General features: G+C 40.6%; 1 protein-coding gene across 1 annotated transcript in view; it reads left to right on the top strand.

Annotated features, from left to right (window-relative positions):
- The first annotated feature begins 6,640 nt into the window (after positions 1 to 6,640).
- The window catches only part of TNFSF11 (TNF superfamily member 11), a 34,355-nt gene continuing 17,544 nt past the window's right edge, over positions 6,641 to 23,451 (top strand). Inside the window, exons 1-2 of the mRNA XM_059995975.1 lie at positions 6,641 to 6,874; positions 13,855 to 14,022. Of these exons, the coding sequence (XP_059851958.1) occupies positions 6,641 to 6,874; positions 13,855 to 14,022 (402 nt within the window). The remainder of the gene's footprint in view (positions 6,875 to 13,854; positions 14,023 to 23,451) is intronic.

The raw sequence follows: 23,451 nt of genomic DNA, 5'->3' as shown, positions 1-23,451 counted from the left end.
CTGGTGGCGCAGTGGTTGAGAGTCCCCCTGCCAATGCGGGGAACGCGGGTTCGTGCCCCGGTCCCGGAAGATCCCACATGCCGCGGAGCGGCTGGGCCCGTGAGCCATGGCCGCTGAGACTGCGCGTCCGGAGCCTGTGCTCTGCAGCGGGAGAGGCCACAACAGTGAGAGGCCCACGTATCGCAAAAAAAAAAAAAAAAAATCCAACAGATGACTTGAAGAATGGAATTGAAACTGCTGAAAAAGGAAATAAAGATCTAGAATATCAAATAAAAGAATATATTCGTGATGAAAAGCAAAAATAAAATAGATGGAAATTACAAGTTAAACTGTAGGGATCATGAGAGACACATTGGAGAGACCCAATATAATGAAAACAGGAATTTCAAAGCAGGGGAAAGAAGAAGAAAGAAGAAATAATAATTATTTCCTGAGCAAAAGTGAAGAGGAAAAAGATTCAGAAAACATTTAGGAGATAAATACAGTAAGGCCCTTTAATATCATGAATCCCATTTGATTATGTTTTTAGAAACAACTACAATCTCTCTGATTAATTTCTGTATTTCCCAAAAGTTTATTTAAAAGGTCTAATACTTCAGATGATTTCATTTTAAGAATAACTCTGAGATAAGGTTAATGAATTAAAAAAACCTATCAAACACAAACAACAAAGTCCTACTGTATAGCACAGGGAACTATACTCAATATTTTGTGATAAGCCATAATGGAAAAGAATATGAAAAAGAATATATATATATAAAAAACTCAGTCACTTTGATGTACAGAAGAAATTAACACATTATAAATCAACTATACTTCAATTAAAAAAAAAACCTATCAAACACAGTTGCTTCCTAGAAAGCTGGAGGTTAAAATTACTTTAGATAGTTCCAGCATTGCGCACAGAAGAGACATACAGCTGTGGACTTCCTTCAAACATGATCAAGATTTTTTTTCACCTCCACCTCCCATTCAGGATTCCCTGGAGTCTCAGGGAACAGAGACTCCTTTAGGGATAAGGCAGTATATTTCATGATGACTGCAAACATAAAGCCTTAATTCAACTGTCTATTGACACAGGTCAATGTTAAGTTGATTAGTTAATTTGTTAGCACAAGGGAATGTGATGAGAACAGGTTGCTTATAAAAGGTAATGGAAATGGTGGGTTAGACTTTTAGGGAGCTCAGACCCAGATGGGAGATTTCAATGGGTTCTCAGTGAACATAAACAGCTTGGACCTGAGATCAGAAGAGGCAGGGACACCCAGGGTAGGAAGAGCATGTCCAAAATAAAACTCATTGTTCTTTGCCCCCAATCTACCTACACCTGATTTCTCTCTTGTGTTCTCCCTCTATAAGATCCACAATGACTTGGGAGTTCCCTGGTTGCCTAGTGGTTAGGATTCTGGGCTTTCACCACCATGGCCCAGGTTTAATCCCTGGTCCATGCGGCACAGCAAACAACAACAACAACAAAAAGATTCACAATGACTTCATCCTCTGAAGCATCACTAAAACTTTGTGTATTCTTTATCTAGATTCACAGCACCATCATCTACCCTGTCATCCAAGCCAATACTCCTGCGAGCCACCTCTCATGTCCAGTCATCAAGTTCTATCTGTTTTATCTCTTAACCTATTTAAAAATGTCTCCAAGACCTTTTGACCAAGTGTTTGCCACATCTAACAGAACTAGGCTGGACTATGCAGAGTGTGCCAATGTATGTCTCCGTCCAACAGATCAGTGGTTCTCAAAGTGTGGTCCTCAGACCTCTGAGGTCCCTGAGACCCATTCAGGGGATCCTCAAGATCTGAGCTACCTTTATAGTAATACTAAGATCATAACTTGCTTTTCTACTTTGTAGGCATTTGCACTAATGTATAAAATGCTGGAGCCATAGCGTAAATCAGTACAGTTGACGTGAAAACTGTGTTAGTAGTCATGTATTCTTCACTGCTACGCACTTCAGAGTTCTTTTTAAAAAAATATCTTTGATGGAGTAAAAACTATTACTTTTATTAAGTCTTAATACTTGAATATACATTTTTTTATATTACATGGGACAAAATGGGATGTATGCATTGAAGCACTTCTGCTACATAACTAAGAAGGATTGTCATGAGAAAAAGCATTCAAGTCGTTCAAGTTGCAAAGATGAATTAATGACAAACATTTATGCTTTTCAGACTTGGGTATTTGTTCATTTGAAAAATGAACAAAGTGAGTCTGTCAGTTCAAGAAAAGCAATTGGCAGTATTTGTTGCCAATACAATTCAAGTTTTCAAGGACAAATTAGAACTTTGAAAAACTCCTATTTGCCTCTGTGAACTTAACAGCTTCCCAATACTAAAGACTTTCCTGATAAAATCAGTGGTGATATTAGTGAATGCAGGTTTTTGATATTGTATAATGAAATATGTCAACACTTAGAAAATCTGTGGAACTCAGTGAATGAATATTTTCCAAATGACCAGTGCTACAAATCATCCTTGGGTAAGAGAACCATTCAAATAAAAATATAGATCGATGGATATTATTGTAACAGAGGAGGAAAACTCCACGGATGGTTTTAGATTCCACAGTGCAAATAATGGCTAAGAAGTGACCACTTGTTGAGTTCTGGTGTAGTAGAAAAGGAAAACACCACAATTATCAGAAAAGGCAATTAAAATATTCTTCCTTTTTCTAACTATATGTTGGTGTGAGGCTGTATTTTCTTCATACACTTTGAGAAAAATAATGTATCACATCAGAGTGAGTACAGAAGCAGACAGAAGAATACAGCTGTCTTTTATTAAAGAGATTTGCAAACATAAACAATGCAATCCTATTCACTTATATTTTTATTTTTAAAATGATCTATGTTTCATAAATAATGTTAATGTTGTTACCGCAAATGAGCAAACGTTTCTCTGTTTGAATTTTTAATATGGTAAGTCTTGACAGCTACAACTCACATTAAAAAAAAGCTTTTGGAAGTTTCCATTGTAAGAGAGTAAACAGATTCTGAGGCTAAAAAGTTTCAGAGCTGCTAGGGTTCAGATAATTACATAAAATCTGAAAGTCACTCAGGTTCAAATTTTCTTAAGTTCTATAAGCTTGATAATAAAATTCTACAATATTAGCCTTAAAAAATACATATATCTATTTCTCCTTATTGTCTGGGCATGTTATGCCCTTAAGTTTGCTGTAAGTTTTCCTAGTCAGATTAGGTTATCAGTATAATTAGAGAGTGATGTTATTTGGGGTAATTTTCTATTTAACACTCAGTGTTCTCCCCAGTTCAGCCCTCTGTTATTGGAATGTCAGAGATGTTTATTTTCTTTTTCTTTTTACTTACTCATTCATTTTACAGAGCTTCATGAAGCACTGTGTTAAGGCAGTAGGAATACAAAGGTCATGACTTCCCTCAGGGAGCTTACAGTCTAGTAGGTGAGACACAGAAGCAAAGTAAAGATCATAAAAAGAAGTTTCAGAACTATGGTGAACATGTGCACATCATGTAATAAAGAATCAGATAGAAATAGTAGGGCGTGACAGACAGCCTGGGGGTGGTGGGCTATCAGGAAAAGCTTCCTAAGGACAAGGGACCTTAACTGAATGTTTGAAGATAAGGCAATCATCAGGTGAAAAAGTCAGGGTGATCAATCCTGGTAGAAGACACTGAATGACCAAAGGTATAAAGGCAAGAAATGGGAGGGTGCAAACAGTCCTGTGTTGCTGGGGCATAAAGTGTAAGGCTGCAGGGGGAAAAAGCGAGGCAATGAAGCAATAGGAACCAGAAGTTGATCTGAAACATGGTAAGGAGCTTGAGAGTCACCTGCTGGGCCAGTGGTGTTTAAGAGGGCCTCCATGAAGCCCTGGTGAGGACAGAAAACTGCAGTCTGTGGAAATGCTTTGGATGGCCAGCATGATGCTTTAGAATGGCTCTGTACTGTATAGCACAGGGAACCCTGCTCAGTACTCTGTGATAACCTAAATGGCAAAAGAATTTGAAAAAGAATAGATACACGGATATGTGTAACAGAATCACTCTGCTGTGCACCTGAAACTAACACAACATGGTTAATCAACGATACTCCAATATAAGATAAAAATTAAAAAAATAAAAATTAAATAAAATGGATCTGAGTGCTTTTTTCCAATCTGACAGTCTTCAGTATCCTCTATGGTCCTGTTCTGGTCTCTGCTCTTCCTGTTCATTCAGTCCTTGTAGGTTCCCCGGGCTACTGACTATTTTCTGACATTCAGGCCATTTGTACTGCACTGTCCATTCGTGTTCTACAGATGTTTCTCATCTGGTTTTTACCAAATTTTGTTTCTTAAACCCTTGATATGTGAACCTCCCATCCTGTCAAAAAAAAAAAAAAAGATGAAAACTTTTTGAAAAACAGAGAATACCAAACCCCTTTTCTGGAGATTTACAAAATACATTTGTACATTCATGTCACTGATACGATCCGCATTCAACAAAAAACAACTAATTTTGTTTAACGCAGGATTTTCCAAGCGAAGCCGACCACGGGACCACCCCTTTTATTAAGCGAATGTCGAGTTACTTAGGGAGTGAAATGTTGACAAATTAATTAATTAATTAATAGGCCAGAAAGTTTCATTACCTTTGAAGAAGCAACAAGTGGACTGACAGTGGAGTTTCCAATCCAGCCTGTGGATGCGGGAACACAGAGGGATGACACCTTTAGGATAGGAAAGGAAAATAACTGCCTTGCAGGAGGAATGTCGCATGAAGAACTCTGTAGGAATGTAATAGACGGTCCTATCCATGAAGCGACTAGGTCAAACACAACTGAACAGATTCATTGATTTGAGGCAACTTCTTCTAAAGGAATAAGTTGCCAAGGAATAAAAGACATGTATAAAACATTGAAAAAGAATGGAAAGGGCTATACAGTAAAGTAACTGTGGGTTTAGTTGTTATAACACATTTTTAAAAATCTTTGATCCTAGTAGAGGTTTATAAAAAGGATGAAATATAGAATTGTTTCCCAAAAGAAGAAAAAGGAGAAGGAAGAGAAAGAGAGGGAAAACCACCATTACTTCCCTAAGTTAACCAACAAAAAGGAAGAAGAGGCCCAGACTGCATGGAATAGAAGATCAACATTTGTTGTTTCTCTATTGGAGTTTGAAAATTGTTTTTTTCCCTCTTTCCTCATCAGACTTGAGATACACACACAAATGAATGCTAAAAGCATCTTTGAATTTGAACAAATCATTTCATTTGGGTGTTTAGTTTTTACCCATCCTAGTTGCCCTTCCTCAACACGTGCTGAGTTCTAAGTGTTTAATTGCGAACACGAGTTTTAGTAACTCAGAGATGTACCATTTGTGAAAAAATCTTCCCTAGGAAATGCCCTTTCGAGAACTATGCAGAAAGAGGACACAAAATTCAAACGTAGTAACAAAAAGTGAAAACATCCTAAGTTTTTATAGGTGTTTCAATTGGCCAGTACCTCTGCTCTTTCCTGCTGAAGCTGTATCAGAATCTGTGAGCAATCTTCGTATTCTCATTTTCTTACCAAGGGGCACAATTCTGAAGACAGACTTTTAAAAAAAGTTGTCCTTAGCGAGGAAACCAACATTTAATTACACCTCAGCTTTGTGTAACATCTTTCTTTCCTGACTGACAGCTGGATGAGTGCTCCTGGGTGGCCCGTCCCTGGGTGTGTACCTCTCTTATTTTTAGGACACTGAAGGAGAGGAACTACCAAGCAGTAGGAATGGCATGTGACTCAACTCTCTTCATATATATGGTTCTATACGTAAAGTTACTGGGTCCTACCCCTCTCTCTGTACCAAATTTCTTTTTTTAAGTCACAGTTGGTGCCTATCGGCTCTCTGCTGCCACATTCAAAATCTGCCTCATTTAAAGCCACTTTGAGGGTGCAGAAACAGGGGTTTGGGAAGTGGGTTCTGGTTTCCTAAGCCTGCCAAAATACATATTTCGGAACCTATATTTGGAAACATGCTAGAGGCTGCACCCTCAGGATCTCTGAGGGTGTTCCTTGCTAAAAAAAAAAAAAAATGTGAGGCGGGTGGTGGGAGGAGGAGAGGCAAATAGGAAGGGCCTTCAGACATCACCAAGTCCAATTTTCTAAATCCTATAGGGGAAACTGAGGCTCGGGGATGCCAACTGCCCCAGGAATGTCTGCGATGTCACCTTTGTCCTTGACCAAGGCATTCATCTGCATCTCCCCCAGCCCACCTCTTGGACCTCCAGAAAGGCCGCTGAGGATGGGCAAGTGGCCTCTGGAACCGCTAGAACAACCCACAGCCTCCTCCTCCGAGGGCCCCGATGGGGAGGGAGGAGGCCTTTCAGGGAGAGAGTAAGGGAGGGAGGGCGAAAGGAAGGAAGGGGAGCCAGGGGTGGGAGTGGAAGAGGCAGGCTCGGCCGGGGCTGATTGGCTCCCGGGGCCAGCCCTCCCGAAGCGGTTTATAAGAGTTGGGGCGGCCGGCACCCTCCTCGCTCGCCCGCGCGCCCCAGGAGCAGCGCCCGGCTCTGAGCGCCCCTACGTCGAGGCCCGCCTGGCCGCGCGCCGGCTCTGCGCTGCCTTTGCACTTGGCCGCCGGCAGAACAGCCCCGGAGGGAGGCGAGCGCCGGAGCGAGGCGGGCCGAGCGCCATGCGCCGCGCCAGCCGAGACTACACCAAGTACCTGCGCGCCTCCGAGGAGATGGGCAGCGGCGGCTCCGGCGCCCCGCACGAGGGCGCCCTGCACGCCCCGCCGCCGCCGCCCGCGCAGCCCGCCCCGCACCATTCCGCCGCCGCCTCCCGCTCCACGTTCGTGGCCCTGCTGGGGCTGGGGCTGGGCCAGGTCGCGTGCAGCGTCGCCCTGTTCCTTTACTTCCGAGCGCAGGTGAGTGCTCGCCTCCCAGGGGCGCGCGGGCGGGGCGCACCCGCCTTCATCCTCCAGCACTTTGCAGGCGATGGAGTCTAGTCCCCCGGCTTGACTCCCCAGAGTTTGCATATCTGGGGAAGGGAAAGTGACCCTAAAAAGGGAGCGTCCGGCTGGGGGACAGCCAGGCGCGGGGCCCGGCGCGCCGGCCTCTGGTCCTCGCGCACGCACCCGGCCCCCTGCGCGCCGAAGCTGAGCTCGCCCGGCCTGGTGCGTTTGAATTTCCCCCGGCGAGACCGCATTGGCCGCTCACCTCTTCGGGAAACGACTGCACACTTTTCTCTGCTTCCACCTCCCACTTGAAGCAAAGAATGAACTTAGGTCCACTCAGGAAAAACAATTGAGCGCCTACCGTTGGGAATCGACCCTTTCCTTCCCACCCACCCCCGGGAGGATTTGGGGTCCTGGGGTTGGTTTGTTTTGCACCGCGCAGTGCGTGCGCTGCCGGCAGCCGCTGGAGCCCCGGGGGGCGATGCCAAAGTCGCCAGATGGACCGAAAGACTTAGCGCGGCCAGAGAAGCCTGGTCTTAGGACCCGGGCTCCGCTCGCGCGGAGTGAGAGAAGAAAGAAGGGCCCTCGTGCCTTCCCACTAAGTGGGTGGAGGAAGGAAGCAAAGTGTGTGTGGAGGTGTTCTGTCCCCCGGCACAGCCTAGCGACAATCTAGCAAGTAACCACATTTTCAAAGGTGAGGAAGCCGGTTAGGAACGGCAGAGAGATAGTAGAAAGGAAGGGGTAAATCTGTAACCTTATGCTTACTGGTGGTTTATGCTCTTGTGTTTTCTTGGAAATTGCAGTGCATTTGGTTGGATTCATTCAAGTATTCTTGTCTGGTGCTGTGAACTCTTTCTCAAAGGAAGTGGGGGGCTGACTGTGCATTTTTTTTTTTTTTTTTTATGGGAAAAGAGACTTGGGTTTGGACTTCATTGGGTTTCAGATTCAAAGGTGATTACTAAACCAAATTGAACGCATCAGAACAAGGCATTGCCTGGGCTGTATGGGATTTGGACGTGTGCCAGGGTCTTGAACTCCATTACTTGTAATCATAGGCTTTTTGTTAAATATTCAGTATCCACTAATTTGCATTTTATAGAACTAGTTTATCTACTAAAAGGTAGACATACTATGTGCAGTGCTTTAGAAAATTTGTATTTGTATGTTAATAAAAATAATCTTTTCCTATTGAGAGGAAGTTTTTCTAAAAATACAACTTTCAAGTGGTTTACTTGCAATATAGATTACACAAATCTATATGAAAGTGATGAAACATTTTTCGTTCATTGGAGTGCTGCAGCCAAGAATGAGTGATTTATCCATTTTCTCATCCAGCATGTGGTCCTGTCCCCCTCCTCCCCCTGCCCCGCCCCACCATTTAATGTCTGTATATTGAGTGCCCGCACTGCACATGACACTCTTAAATGGTACGGAATATGAATTAAGAATCGTTTATTCAACATACGATGTCCACATACTGTGTGCATTGCATGATGCCAGGTAATGAAGGGACCTATAAACAAAAGACTTTAAATTCCTAGTCCAATAAGAGAGAAGCATTCAGAAAAGGGACAGAAGATTCAGTCGTTCTCTTTTATCTTTTCTAACAATTTGGGGTTACGGCATCTTCGTAGCAGTGGTAGTGAAGTGAGTATTCAGCACTGAAAGAGCAGTAGGGAATGAATGAGTTCTAGGGACCAGAAACAGCTTAGATTGGCAGGAACCATGGAAATCGGCGTGACCATTTAGGAAAGAATGACCTGTTGGGCTGTTGAAGAAAGTGTTCAGCTTCTTTGTAGGGATTCTCAATATTCATGGCCTGGTGGGCTGAGGATTCTAGCTTTCTGATGATCATCTAGCAATCTTGATGTCACATGGATAGAAAATTTTCAGATGGAGAATTTAATGTCATCGAATTTCTGGGTACAGTTTTCCTAAATGCCGTGAAGATTGGGCTTCTCCAAGACTTATGCAAATATATATTAACCATTACTCTGAACCCAACTGTGTATTACATTTTTAAAAGGTCATCTCCTTCAGTTAAGAAGTAATATTAGGAGGAATGTTTTCATAGGAGGATACTCCACTAGATGTGGTTACGTTTTGCTGAGTACAGTATCTACAGTTAATACTGAAAGGGGCCCTAATCATTTAGAGATACATTCGGAAGTAGTTACAAATGAAATAAGATGTTTGGAATTCGTTGCAAAATAATAGGTGGGGAGCCTGGGGAACAGGGAAGTGGTTGCTTATAGATGAAACAAGATTGGCCATGCACTGGTAATTGCTGAAGCTCGGTGATGGGTACCTGGAGGTTCTACAAGTCTACAATTCTTTCCACTTTTACATATGCTGGAAGCCTTCTTTCAAAGTTCTAGTTGAGAGAGTAGATTCAGTTTGACCTGACACTGATTTAACATTTTCACTTATATCAGCTTCCTTGGATTAGAACTTGGTACCAAATAGATAGTTTTTTGATTTCCACTAAATTTGTGGGGCAACTACTTGGGGCTTCTGAATGTGTTTGAACTAGAATGAAATCATCTAATATCAGGTAATACGTTTGCAGTTAACAGTTAAAAAAAAAAAAGAAAAGAAAAGGAGCCAGTTTTATTGTTTTTGTTTAAAGATGGGAGGGGAGAGCCACGCAAATCCTCAAGAAAAAACAATTCAATTTAGTCTTAAATGCATTTAGAAAAATGCCCCCAAATAATGTAAAAATTATAGTGACAAAAAATTTTCCCCTGCTCCACTCATGTGTGAATAGCTGAATGTGAATCAGCCTCCTGAATGTTTGTAGATTGCTTGTGCCTAGATTAAGAAGAAAAAAAAAAAGTACTAGATCCAGTGTAGATTAGCTTTTCCCCTACCAACCTTGCCAAAGAAAAAATAGCATATGGCTTGTGCTATATATTTACCACATAGTATTCATACTTTGGTTTACAAAGAAAAAAAAAAACCCTTACAAAAAGTTGCTTTTAAAATTTATGTGCCCTTTTTTTTTTAAGCATCCATATAACCATATTCAAAGTTTAGAGCTTCGCTACAAGATAAGCTTTTCAGGAAACTCAATCTCTGTCCCCTTTTAACCCCTTCCGCCAAACCCCCAAAATGCACACCAACCTCCCTGGGCTGTTTGTTACCCAAACAGGAGAACCGGAAATCTGATGTGGAGGTGTGTAGGCTGCCTGCTTGAAAAAAAACAGAAAACAAAGTAGCACAAATGTCTAGCATCCTGCCTCATTTAACCCTACAGATGATTAAGTTTCAAGGAAGTTTTTTTTTTTTTTAAAGACTGAGTTCCTTTCACATGAACTACATTGTCTGATCACTGTATTTTTGAAGTCCAGTTTAAATCAGATATTCAAGATTCACTTAATATTTTTAGTCATTTCTAGGTACAATGAATTCATTTACTGTTTACTGTGATTTTTTTTTTTTTTTTTACTGTGAATTTTGGATGAGTTTCTTCGTTCCTCTGTCGAGTGTAAGTTCCTTGAAGGTCAGGACTGCCCATTTCGCTCACTACCTTCTTTACAGCATCCAGCCTAGGGCTTTGCATGTTGAATTTACTGAAAACGCTTTTCAAATGATTTGCAGCACTAGAAATATACCTTCTTCTAATTTTTAATGTGTAAATGATCTCGTTAGTAGCTAAAATAGACTAAAAAGTGCAATTTTTCCATCATATAAATTTTCTATCCAGACTGCTGTGTCAGGGGATGGGTTGTTAGGGGAGAGGTTACATTTGTCCAGCCGCTCGGTGAGTAATGTGGACGGTCCACTCAGTCCGACGCCCTGCCCTGCAGCTCCTGCAGTGCTGAGACCACAGGAGCAGAGGCCATCATTTGCCTGTGTGTGTTGCTGGCCCTGCACCCCTGCACCTCTACGCCACCCTTTCTCCTGGTCTCCATCTTCAGGAAAGGAGAGCTGCAAGGGCACTGGAATAAGAAAGACATTTGCTTGCAGGTTAAAAATAAATTTCTAAGACACATGCAACCCTATGTTCATAGCAGCACTATTCACATTAGCCAAGACATGGAAACAACCTAAATGTCCATTGACAGATGAATGGATAAAGAAGATGTGGTACATATACACAGTGGAATATTACTCAGCCATAAAAAAGAATGAAATAATGCTATTTGCAGTAACATGGATGGACCTAGAGATTATCATACTAAGTGAAGTGAGTCAGAGAAAAAAATACCATATGATATCACTTATATGTGGAATCTAAAATATGACACAGATGAACTTATTTACGAAACAGAAATAGACTCAGACATAGAGAACAGACTTGTGGTTGCCAAGAGGGTGGGCAGAGTTGGAGAGGGATGGAGTGGGAGTTTGGGATTAGCAGATGCAAACTGTTATATATATGTATAACTGAATCACTTTTCTGTACACCAGAAACTAATACAACATTGTAAATCAACTATACTTCAATAAAATAAATTTTTAAAAATAATAAAAATAAAATTCTAACATATGACCCTTAAATAAACAAAATAAGTGAGTATATCAAAATTAATTATTCCATACTTTCATTTTGGAAAACAATTGGTGACATTTTATATATGTTTTAGCGCTAATGTGACTTTCTGAAACAGTGGTTCTCACCTGCACATTAGAAACACTTGGGAAGAGGGACTCAGTTGACCCCTCCCCTTAGGGATATTGATTAAATTGGCCAAGGGTGGGACCTGGGCATGGACATATTTTTAAGAGAGAAGAGACAAAAATCTTTGCATTATATTTCTTTGCATTAAACCCTTAGCCATTATTGACCATTTCAGTAATTTTGTATTAATACTAATTGGTATTACTTGTGAAAAAATTTTAAGATTGGTGTGAAAGAAATTTGGAGACATTTTAATAGCAGACAATCGATATTTGTATCTTTGGTATTTGAAAGCATTACTTCTCAAACTTTAACGTGCATCAGAATCACCTGGGATCCAGTTAGAATGCAGATTCACAGGCACTGCCTGGGGTGGCGCCTGAGCGTCTGCATTTCTAACAAATTCTGGGTGAGCCTGTAACGCTGCAAGTGATTGGACTCTAGTTTCCATAGCAAGGGTCGCCAGTACTGCTGCTTCTGTTGATGACACTTAGCTTGTCAGCGGGACTGGAGCTTAACCAATGTTAGGGTACCCAGGCATTTCCCCACTAACATCACACTGTTCCTTTAGCTCAGCGGCTTTCTGGTGGTGAGCCAGCTGAGGCCTTTTGCAGGATTCTTCTTCCTTGAGGTCTGAACCCAACGACTCTTCATATCAGTTGTCCAGGCGTCTCTGTTTTTTTGTGAAACTTACTGGTATAAGTGAGCTTTTTAAAAAAAGTATGGAATTGAACACTTGCCTTATATAAAATCTCAGGTATTCTGATTCATACTAATTATTTTAAAGAAATAAAAAGTAAACTTGGATTGCAAATAGTTTTGCTTCCCGAGTCACACCGTGCAAAAGTGGAATGATAAAATTTGTATTAGCAGGTGCACGTTTGTTGAAAGGCTGTTATTTCATTTTGAGAATCTCAGGTATGGATAGGGTACCTTCTTAGCTTCCTTCTGACAGCTGGTTAATAAACCTGCACATCTTGCTGATGACTTTCAAAAAGATGATTAAACCAGCGAACGAGAGACTTGATATTAATTGACTGGGCTTTGGATATTGGAAACTTACATAATTTTCCCTGTTTTTCATCTAGCCTGTACCTAGTCATAAGCAAATGCACATGAAGCACCTTGAATTTTTTGAAAGAAGAGGACAATAAATTAAACCACTTAAAAATTAAACCAATTAAAACAGGTAGCTAATTACCTCTACTATGTACTTGGCAGTTGAAACCACTACAAAGGCTTGTAGGAGCCCCAGGAGGAGCTGGCAGACAATTTTAAGAAAAGAGTAATACTTGAAGAAATGCTTACGTTGGCACCTGTTTTAACCAGGGGACCAGCTAATAACGTAATGGGGATATTTTGGGTGGGACTATCTAGTACACTACAAGAATTTTAGCATCCCCTCAGCATGGGTCCATAGAGCTTGCTCACACCATGAGCCCTCCTCATCCCAGCTCACTCAAATACCACCACACACATTCTCAGGCCCCCTCTGACAGACATACCACTCCAGGTTAAGAAAACTGATGAGAGGTTCAACGAAAAGGGAAATAATGCTTCTGGCTTCAGATTTTCTTTGGGGCTAGGAAGTGGATTTCTCCCTCCCTTCTTCAGCTGATTAAAACACACATTGGGGCTTCCCTGGTGGCGCAGTGGTTGGGAGTCCGCCTGCCGATGCAGGGGACACGGGTTCGTGCCCCGGTCCGGGAAGATCCCATATGCTGCGGAGCGGCTGGGCCCGTGAGCCATGGCCGCTGAGCCTGCGCGTCCGGAGCCTGTGCTCCGCAACGGGAGAGGCCACAGCAGTGAGAGGCCCGCGTACCACAAAACAAACCCCAAAAAACCCACACATTGATTAAGGGAAAAGGCCAGGCAAACATGGCAGCTGAACATGATGTTAATTTCATGTGATTTATATAGGTTTCATGCTTTGAACATCCAAGTGGGCTTCATAATCCCACATAGCGTGCTGCATGGGGTGGGGGGGGACTTAAAGATAAAAGGCTGTCTCTCCCTGTACTGAACACATGTAATTTCTTTGATTCCCCTCCCCTCAGTGAGCACTTTTACAATGTCAGACGATTTTGATAATTTCCCCATGAATCACATGTGTACAGGTGTGTTGTGGATGGTAGTCAGCTACTCATAAAAATGAATTAGAAGTCAATTTTTTCACCAACTCGATGGTAATTGTATTAACTATTAGTTGTTGGGGACATAATGACTCTTGCAAGAATGAATTCTTTTGTCCTTAAGTCACACTTTATTAAATAACAGAATGATCAGTGATAACCACGCTGACGTCCTCACATTTTTCCCCCCTCAGATGGATCCTAATAGAATATCAGAAGATGACACTCACTGCATTAATAGAATTTTCAAACTCCATGAAAACACGGATTTGCAAGACACAACTCTGGAGAGCCAAGACTCAAAATTAGTACCTGATTCGTGTAAGAGAATTAAACAGGCCTTTCAAGCAGCTGTGCAAAAGGTGAGTCCACATTGAGATAAGTCAAGGGCCCTCACTGACTCTCCTAATATTGAAAATTAAAACTGGCTAAATGCTGTTGACTTTGTTGTTTTTTATTTTAATAATCTGTAAAAGAGCTAAAGAGAATTTTTTGCGGGATTAGCAGAATTCTTTTGAAGTTGGTAGTGGTTAGTTTTGGTGACCAGCAACATTCATGCAAATATTCTTTTCTTTCCTTCCTTTCTCTCTCTTTCTTTCTTCCTTCCTTCCTTTTCTTCCTTTCCTTCTTTCTTTTTCTTTCTTCCTTCCTTCCTTCCTCCCTCCCTCCCTCTCTCTCCCTTTCTTTCTTTGTTTCTTTCTTCCTTCCTTCCTTTCTTTCTTTCTTTCTTTCTTTCTTACTTTCTTTTCTTTCTTTCTTTCTTTTCTTTCTTTCTTTCTTTTCTTCTCTTATTTTGGAGGAGGGATTTACATTCACACTTGGAAAGAGGACAAACATGGTTTGTGGTAGTCATTGGGTCAGTTTGCTAGTTTGAATTCCCAGCCTTAGAAGACATTCCTTTAGCTCACAGGATTCTCTGTTGGCTACTTCCTTTATATCTGGTTTTGCAATGGTAGGAACCTCTATTCCACATCTGTGGATCCAGGTCTCTGTTGAGAATAACTATAGCTGGTCCACTGTTGTCATCCGAAGTGAGAGGGTAAAGCGCATAGAGCAAGAATTGGTGTGGTGGGTGAGATGGAAATTCTCTGTCCATTTTTCATTCTCCGGGAGAGCTGGGTGAGAAGGGAGGAGATGGGGACAGAGAAGACGGAGGACTTCTCTACACCGACAGCCTCAATTGAGAAACCCTGTAATAACTGCCTGTTTTACTTTCCTGGATAAAGTCACTTGAGAATTCTGCAGCCTCACAATTATTTTACTTCTCCCCAAGAACCGGGTAGAATCCCGTGACTCCAGTGCATGCACATCTGTATACATTGCATACTTGCGGGCACATCTGCATGGATTCTTGCATCCACTCATACATCCCAACGTCTAGTTTGCAACTCCCTGGGCTATCTCTGATCATCTTAGAGTAAATACCAAAGTTCGCAAATGCCTTAAATCTAAACTAAAATTGAATTAGTTTCTTTTTTAAAGTTTCACAAATAGTAATAGCATTTTTTAAAAACAGGCTATGTATTGGACATAGAAGTAGGGCGATAAAGCTGTCTTGTATAACCCTTAAAACTGATATTTGGGGGGCTTCCCTGGTGGCGCAGTGGTTGAGAGTCCGCCTGCCGATGCAGGGGACACGGGTTTGTGCCCCGGTCCGGGAAGATCCCACATGCCGCGGAGCGGCTGGGCCCGTGAGCCATGGCCGATGAGCCTGTGCGTCCGGAGCCTGTGCTCCACAACGGCAGAGGCCACAACAGTGAGAGGCCCGCGTACAGCAAAAAAAAAAAAAAAAAAAAACTGATATTTGCTATATTTCAAGAAATCTAAGATACCACGAATTTTCAGCTTACTTTATCTCGTGCATCACAAAGAAAGAAAAAAACTTTAACTGGAGAATTAAACATGATCATTATAGATTCTTGTTGCATCAGTTTCAGAGATTCTGAAATATAAAAAAAATACATCATAGAATCAAAGAAGTACATATCGTTCTAATATCTATAAGAGCTATTGCTTAAAAATATTACATTTTCGTTATAGTGTGTAGGTGCTTAGCTTTACGCAGTAGATGCATATTTTAAAATATGCATTTAAATTTGATCTTTTTATCTTACTTTGTAACTTTTGAGCTATAGCAACAGCAATTCCACTAGTCTAATTCATTTTTTAAAGTTCTATAACATTTTCTTTTTTTGCAAAAAATTAAACTACTAAAAATAAGAGAAAAATGAGTAACTTCTGATTTTTTACTATGGAAAGAAATTGGAAATTGAATGGCTACTATACTGTATTTACCTCTGCTCACATCATCTTAATTCATATATATTTTGTGGGAAAAATCGTGGCATGTGAAGTCAGATAGACTTATGATTAAATAAATGTGATCTTGGAAAATACTTAACATTTCTTCGCTTTGGCTTCCTTATCTTTAAAAAGTGGAGCTCACAGTCCCTCTGTAGCAGGACTGTGGCTCATTTGAAATAAAAGATATAAAGGACCTAAGCACAGTACTGGAAATATAGTATGCACTCATTAAATGTTTGTATATTACTTTTATCACCATTATGACTAATTCATTGTCATTGTTGATGATTTAATCAAAGACATATTTTAAAAGTTTAGATAGAGCAGGTTTGATCATTTTTCTGAACATGCAATAGGACAAAACAATAGAACACTGAAGCAAGTTGCAGAAAACCACTGGGACATTTTTATCACCATCAGCAATAAACATGTTGATTATATACTATCCTTAGGAAACTTCTAGGTCTATTTAAGATGTATAATTAATTAATTTAATGCATACAGTAAGAAATTAAACAGCCTATTCTTAAGGCATTTTAAGCTGTATGTTGAAGGATCGTGTATTAGTGGAGGAGAGAAAGACATAACATTTGCAAGACCCTCAATTTAAAATTATCGTCAAAAATCCTGACCTACCTTGGGAAAAAGAGGATCTACTGAGCTATATATTGTGAAATCTAATACTCAATTTGCTATTCTTTTCTTATTGAAGTATACTTGATTTACAATATTGTGTTAGTTTCAGGTATACAGCAAAGTGATTCAGTTTTTTTTCAGATTATATTCCATTATAGGTTATTACAAAATGTTGGATATAATTCCCTGGGCTGTACAGTAAATCCTTGTTGCTTATTCTATTTTATGTATAGTAGTTTGTATCTGTTAATCCCATACTCCTAATTTGTCCCTCCTTCCCTCCCTCTCTCCCTCTGGTAACCACAAGTTTGTTTTCTGTCTGTGAGTCTGTTTCTGTTTTTGCATATATACATTCTTCTGTATTGTTTTTTACATTTCACATGTAAGTGACCTATTAAAAAAAAGAATGAAATATTGCCATTTGCAGCAACGCGGATGGACCTAAAGAATATTATACTTAGTGAAGTTAAGTCAGACAGAGAAAGACAAATTCTAATTCATTTTTTATTGTTTTTGTTTTATGTTTCATTTTCAGTAGTCAGTTTTTTATCTCACCTCCTAAATACTGAGTGGTCTATCTATAAACATTGACATGTACCAGAGGTAATCTCTTAGTTCAAAGCTGAACCTCTAATTAAGGTAATTCTGGTTAGGCAAATGATTGTCTCCTAATTTTCTGTTTAAATCAACCCATATTGTATATCCTTACAATGAAAAAGAGATAAACTTTTAATTTCAATGGTGTTCTGGTTCTTAAAAATTATACTTTGGGTTTCCTCTGGAAGAATAAGTATGCAAGATTAGCCAAGATAATTTGGAAAATAAGTAATATTAAGAAGAACAGGGGCTTCCCTGGTGGCGTAGTGGTTGAGAGTCCGCCCGCCAATGCCGGGGACACGGTTTCGTGCCCTTGTCCGGGAAGATCCCACGTGCTGCGGAGCAGCTGGGCCCGTGAGCCATGGCCGCTGAGCCTGCGCGTCCGGAGCCTGTGCTCCGCAACGGGAGAGGCCACAACAGTGAGAGGCCTGCGTACCGCAAAAAAAAAAAACAACAAAAAAGAAGAACAGATACCATTAACATTTACCTATGAGAATGCAAGGATGGTTCATCTTCACAGGTCAAAGGAGAAAAATGTTATCATCTCATAGACACTGAGAAGTGATTGACAAAATTTTGCACTTATTTCTGATGTTTAAAATCCATTAGAAAACAGAACGGGATGGATTCTTGATGTTATCCTAAAAAGCTCAAACTAAAAGTTAGCTAATGATGAAAAACGGGAGCATTTCTCTTAATATCGGGAATACACCAAAGATGCCCACTGTCCCCATGTCATTTAACATTGTTCAGAATGTGCCAGCAAGTGTAATTACACATGAGAATGAAATAAAATATATAGAAGGTAGAATCTGCATGTGATATGACTGTGTACTTGGGAAAATTCAAAAGAACTGAAAAGCTACAAGCAAAGTAAATCAGTTTGTAAAAGTTAATAGGTAGGGACTTCCCTAGTGGCACGGTGGTTAAGAACCCGCCTGCCAGTGTAGGGGACACAGGTCCGGGAAGGTCCCTCATGCCGCAGAGCAACTAAGCCTGTGCTCCACAACTACTGAGCCCGCGAGCCACAACTACTGAAGCCCGCGCACCTAGAGCCCGTGCTCCGCAACAAGAGAAGCCACTGCAATGAGACGCCCATGCACAGCAACGAAGAGTAGCCCCAGCTTGCCGCAACTAGAGGAAGCCCGCGCGCAGCAACAAAGACCCAACGCAGCCAAAAATAAATAAATAAATTTATTTATTTATTTAAAAAAATAGTTAATAGGTAATAATCACTAGCTGCCCCCATTTCAAACAATAATTAGAAAACATGAATGAAAGATTTCATTCATAATTTTTTAAAAGCCTGAAAAATTAGCTTAACAAGGAACATACAAAGCTGGAAAACTCTATAGAGGCATTTAAAATAGGATTGGGTAATGTAAAGACGGAACTATGCAAAGCCGTACTCCATGAACGAGAACATACACCTTGGAGTAGACCTCATTTTATGTGTGTGAATGTATGTGTGTGTATAATTTAATATAATAGGAAATTATTTTGAATGAGTGAGTGTAATTTGGGTTATTCAAAAATGGGACTAGGACAGTTTGTTTGCTGTTTTTTTTTAAAGTGATAGCCTTATCTCACGTCCTAAGTGAAAACAAATGCCAGATGGAGAGACATGGCCAATAGCTGCTCCCTGGCAGTCCTACACTTCTGTTCCCTCGGTGAACTTTCTGCTGCTAACTCCCCCATCAGAACTTACTTGTTCATTGTCCCATTTCCTTTGAGCTTTCTGACTGTCTAGAGGGTACGATAAGCCAATTTGTACTTAAAGATGTTGATGAACAATAATGAAAGAATTTTCACTATTTTAGGAGCTTGTGGACAGGGTGCCTCATTCCACATGAGTAACACTAATTATGAGAGATTCAGTGCCTGGGAAGCCAGAAGGAGAAAGACTTGTGGGCAGACAAGAATAGTCAACTGCTCTTATTAAAGACACACAGTTGGTTTTTTTTTTTTTAGATTTTTTTGATGTGGACCATTTTTCAAGTTTTTACTGAGTTTGTTACAATGTTGTTCTGTTTTATGTTTTGGTTTTTTGGCCGTGAGGCATGTGGGATCTTAGCTCCCCGACCAGGGAATGAACCCGCACTATCTGCACTGGAAGGCGAAGTCTTAATCACTGGACCACCAGGGAATTCCCAAGACACACAGCTTTAATTATACTAACAGACTAGTGTGACTCACAGAATGAGTAGAACTTTATTTCATTAATTTAATATTTGCTTTTGTTGTGCTATACGATTGTTACTCATGGGTAACAATATTACACACAGGTAATTCTTTTTAAGGAATAAGAAGTTGTCATAATATACCATTGTGTGTTTGGAGGTAGAAGATGCCATTTCTTCCCCCAGACAAGAGACTCTTTAGGAAGGAGACACACGTTATTCATCTTATCATTAGACTCAAGCAGTTTTATTCAGTGCACACACTGTGCTAGGCACTTTGCTATAACTTGTCCTTTAACCAAGGACTTACCCTTCTCTTACCTTGGCCAAATAATGATTTGCCAAATGTGTTATCCTTTGATGAGGCTTATTGGTTAAGGTGACAGTCTACACATCTTGTCAAAATAATCAAATTTGTCATTTCTCTTGCTGATGCTAAAAATAGGATGGATGTATCAGACATTCATAAGTAGGTTTGTATCTTAGCTTCAGTTCTAATATAGATATTGGGTGAACCCTTAAAACACAATCACTTTTGTGGCTGCAATCATTACTGAGAGATCTCCACATCCCATGGTAACAAATGCTAGACATAAGCACAGTATCACATTCTATGTGTGCAAAAAGTGCTGTTTACCCAGCCCGTCTTTGGTCAGACAAGTAATGCTGTTCTTTCTGCCTTTTTTGTTTGTGGCTGGGTTTTCTTGGCTCTTTTTCCCTTCAGCACAGAACTCTGAAAGCCTCTTAGTGATCCAACCCTACCAACCACAATTTACAAAGTCTCTCATAACAGTCTATGACAATAAAGAAAACACTAGTACAAATACGGTGTCCGATTTATAAAGCAATTCTTGCTCCAGCTTTGGCCGCCTCTCTGGCCTCTGCCAGCCTGAGGAGCAGTGCGGGGGGCTCAGGCCTGAGTAGCACTTGGTCTTCAGACCTCCCGACCAGGCTCAGTGGAAAGCCATCTGTTTATACATATTTATACATCCTGAGCCCTGGGATGTGACTCTACTGGATGTTAGGATGCCTGCTTGTTGATTTCACATTGGGTACCTGTTTGTGAAAGACTTCCTGAAACTTACTTTGAAATGTATCTGAAAGGGTGATAGGGAGGAGAGAGATCAATATACAAATCACACCAATCCCCTTGCTCTCCAACGTGGGGTGTTCAGTGCCTTCAAGGGGACCTCCCTAGGATGCTGGAAGGAAGCAAGGTGATTTACATGTATCTGTATATTTGAATATTGGCTTCAAAATATTTTTGTGAATATTTTATAAGGTAGCTACTATACAGGAACGTTTTTATTTAATACTTAGATAAATAAATATGTGCGTTTGGGAGCATTAAAAATTCTTCCCTGAAGAAGCTGCACAATCAGAAATGCCTAGAGATCTTGGAACGAACCTGCAGTTAGTTCCATCAGGACGAGAACTGCAGCCACTTTGCTCACATCTGAATATATCACAGCTAATTTAGACCCAAGATTGAAGGAAAAGAACAAGTAAATGACTGATGACTTCTTGAACTCTGTAAACTCATATTTTTAAATAAACATGAGTCATTGACCAACTCACAAAGCCACTCAGAATGTTATAAGCCCGGTTCACATCTACTGGATGTCTCACCAATGTTATAATTGATAATTATTAATATTAGAGCCTGAAGCAATAATGCCTCCATATAATCATACTACAGGTTAATTTTTGTTGAAATTTCTGTTCATCTGGACTTCTTGCTTTAATCATGTTTTCCCCCAGGTCTATTTGCCTCTTCATAGCTTATAAACTATATAGAGGCAGGTTTACAATGTGAACCAAAAACACAGCTCTGGCTTCTTATATGTTTTTGTAAAACTCTCTTATTTCATCCCAGACTATGAAAAGCCAATGGTGATGATGACTACCAGGAAGCTATGTTGTTAGCATATTCTTGACTAACCATTTCCTGGAGTCAGTAAGTCTCTGAGCCTCCAAAGATTTACTGGAAAATGGGGAGTAAGACCAGAGCCATAATCACTGAACCATTAATTCTTACCTGGAATTCTTATTTTATTCCCTGGGAATCAGTGCCTAGTTGGCCTTATCTCCTGCAGGATTCCCAATACAAATGAAACTATCTCCTGGTACTAAGAATGATGTACCCAAGATTCACAGCCCTTTGATCCTCAGTCATATATTCACTGTTATTTCATGTAGTCTGTGCTGCCCTAACAAAGAGACTCATCACTCATTGGACAAAATAAGATAGAAGATTTTTCTCTCGTGTGCAATAATCTGGAGGTGGCAGTTCAGGGCTGGCAGGAAGGCACCTCCATCCTCAACAGGTACCTTCCATCTCTGGATCCAAATTGGTTTCTCCATACATTGTCATCTCCAGACAGAGGAAAGGGAGAAAGAAAAAGTCAAGGCGGTACCTGGAAGTTGAGGCGTCAGTCATTTCTAGTAGCATCTTATTGGCTGGAACTTATTCATAAAATGACACATGGATGTCATGTCAAAGTAGGCTACACATTGTAGTCTCTAGCGGGGCAACCATTTGCACCAAAGCTTGAGGAAAGGGGTTGCCTATAACTAACTGGAGAGAGGAGAGGATGGATTCTAGGGGGACAATAAGTGGTCTCCAGTACTCATTAAACCCTATTAAGGCAGGAAAGTGCGTTCACTATATGAACAAGAGGTAATTCTGTATATATACACGTCTATGAAAAATTGGAACAGTCAAGATTTTATTTTCTAAAAGTTAAAGTACTTTAAGATTATTTAGATTCCAGAAGAGAGAGAAATTTGAAGGTAGATTTAATAGCATGCATCTTTCTGATGAACTTTCAAAGGTTCATTTAGTCATATGCATCTGTGATCTGTGAATAGACCTTGATTCTCACTTGTCCAGTTTTTAGTAGGTTTTGTGGATTCAAGAACATTAATTTAAAACCAGAAAGTTCATCAGATTGAGTGGTTGTTTTTTTCATCTGTAAAGCTGATTGCTTAGAATTCCAATGTCAATTATTACAGGAAGCCTATTCCCATTTTTAAAACTAAAGTACATAAGAAATCAATTAAAAGTTGAGTAGATCTTAACTGTTTATGAAATTGTAATCACTGGAGTTGTAACATAGCCATTATTTCTCATTTGCTTTTTAGTTAATACACACACAGCAGAAACAAGGGGAAAAATTAAACCCCGTTCATTATCTCTTTGCTTTTGTATATAAGAGTATGTGTCCCAAGAAAGTTTCTTGTAAACCCACAAGGCAACTTGGGGTTTGGGGGCACTGATGTTCCCAAATCAAGATGTTAGTCATGTAGTGGTTTTCCAATGGGATTTCATCTCTGCCATAACAGTTTTGGGAACTGCAATTCAATCAACCCCAATCATATCTAGCATTTATAAAAGCTGCCTTCATGGGAAAGCCAAAGTATGACCCACAGAATTTTCCTGCAAAACCAAGGCCACCTACTGCCTTTTGCCCAACAACGGGCCATTGGCCATGATGCGCTCAATCTCAGGGGAGACCCAGGGCAAAAGGTAGGAGGGTCTGCACGAGGGAAATAACCAGGGAGTGATGTTGTGAGAGGTGGGCTTAACTTCGTGCTAGAAGTACTCCAGGGTGGAAGGAAAGATATCCTGGCTTGACATTTTTAAAGAAACAGAGAAGAAGAAGGACGTTCCTGAAAGAGGAGCATCTCGTTATGTGGCATGGGGATCTTGAGCTAAGATTTGAGCTAAGATCTGAGCTCAGAAGTCAGTAAGACTGAGGGTCCTCAGTTGGAGGGGACTTGGTAAAGGATGGTTGGATTGCTCCACCAGGAGTGGCTCGTCCTAGGAGAAGTACAGCCTGTGGAACTGGAGAGAATGGCGTGCCCTAGAGCAGCGTTTTCCAAACCTGCTTGATCTTAAGAATCACTTGGGGACCTTATTTACAAAAGAAAGAAAAAGGTTCCCAGATCTGTTACGAAGATTCTGATTCGGTTGTTTAGGAGTAGACTTTGTGATGTGGGAAATCCTTTTTTAGAAGGGCTGAGGGCTGGCCCATCTTTACAAGAAGGCTTCAGGGTGAATACTGACCAAAG

The sequence above is a fragment of the Delphinus delphis genome, chromosome 18 (genome assembly GCF_949987515.2).
Source record: "Delphinus delphis chromosome 18, mDelDel1.2, whole genome shotgun sequence".
In the NCBI taxonomy this organism is placed as follows: Eukaryota; Metazoa; Chordata; class Mammalia; order Artiodactyla; family Delphinidae; genus Delphinus; species Delphinus delphis.
Note: the sequence above shows the minus strand (reverse complement) of the source record. Positions and strands in the feature narration are given on the sequence as shown.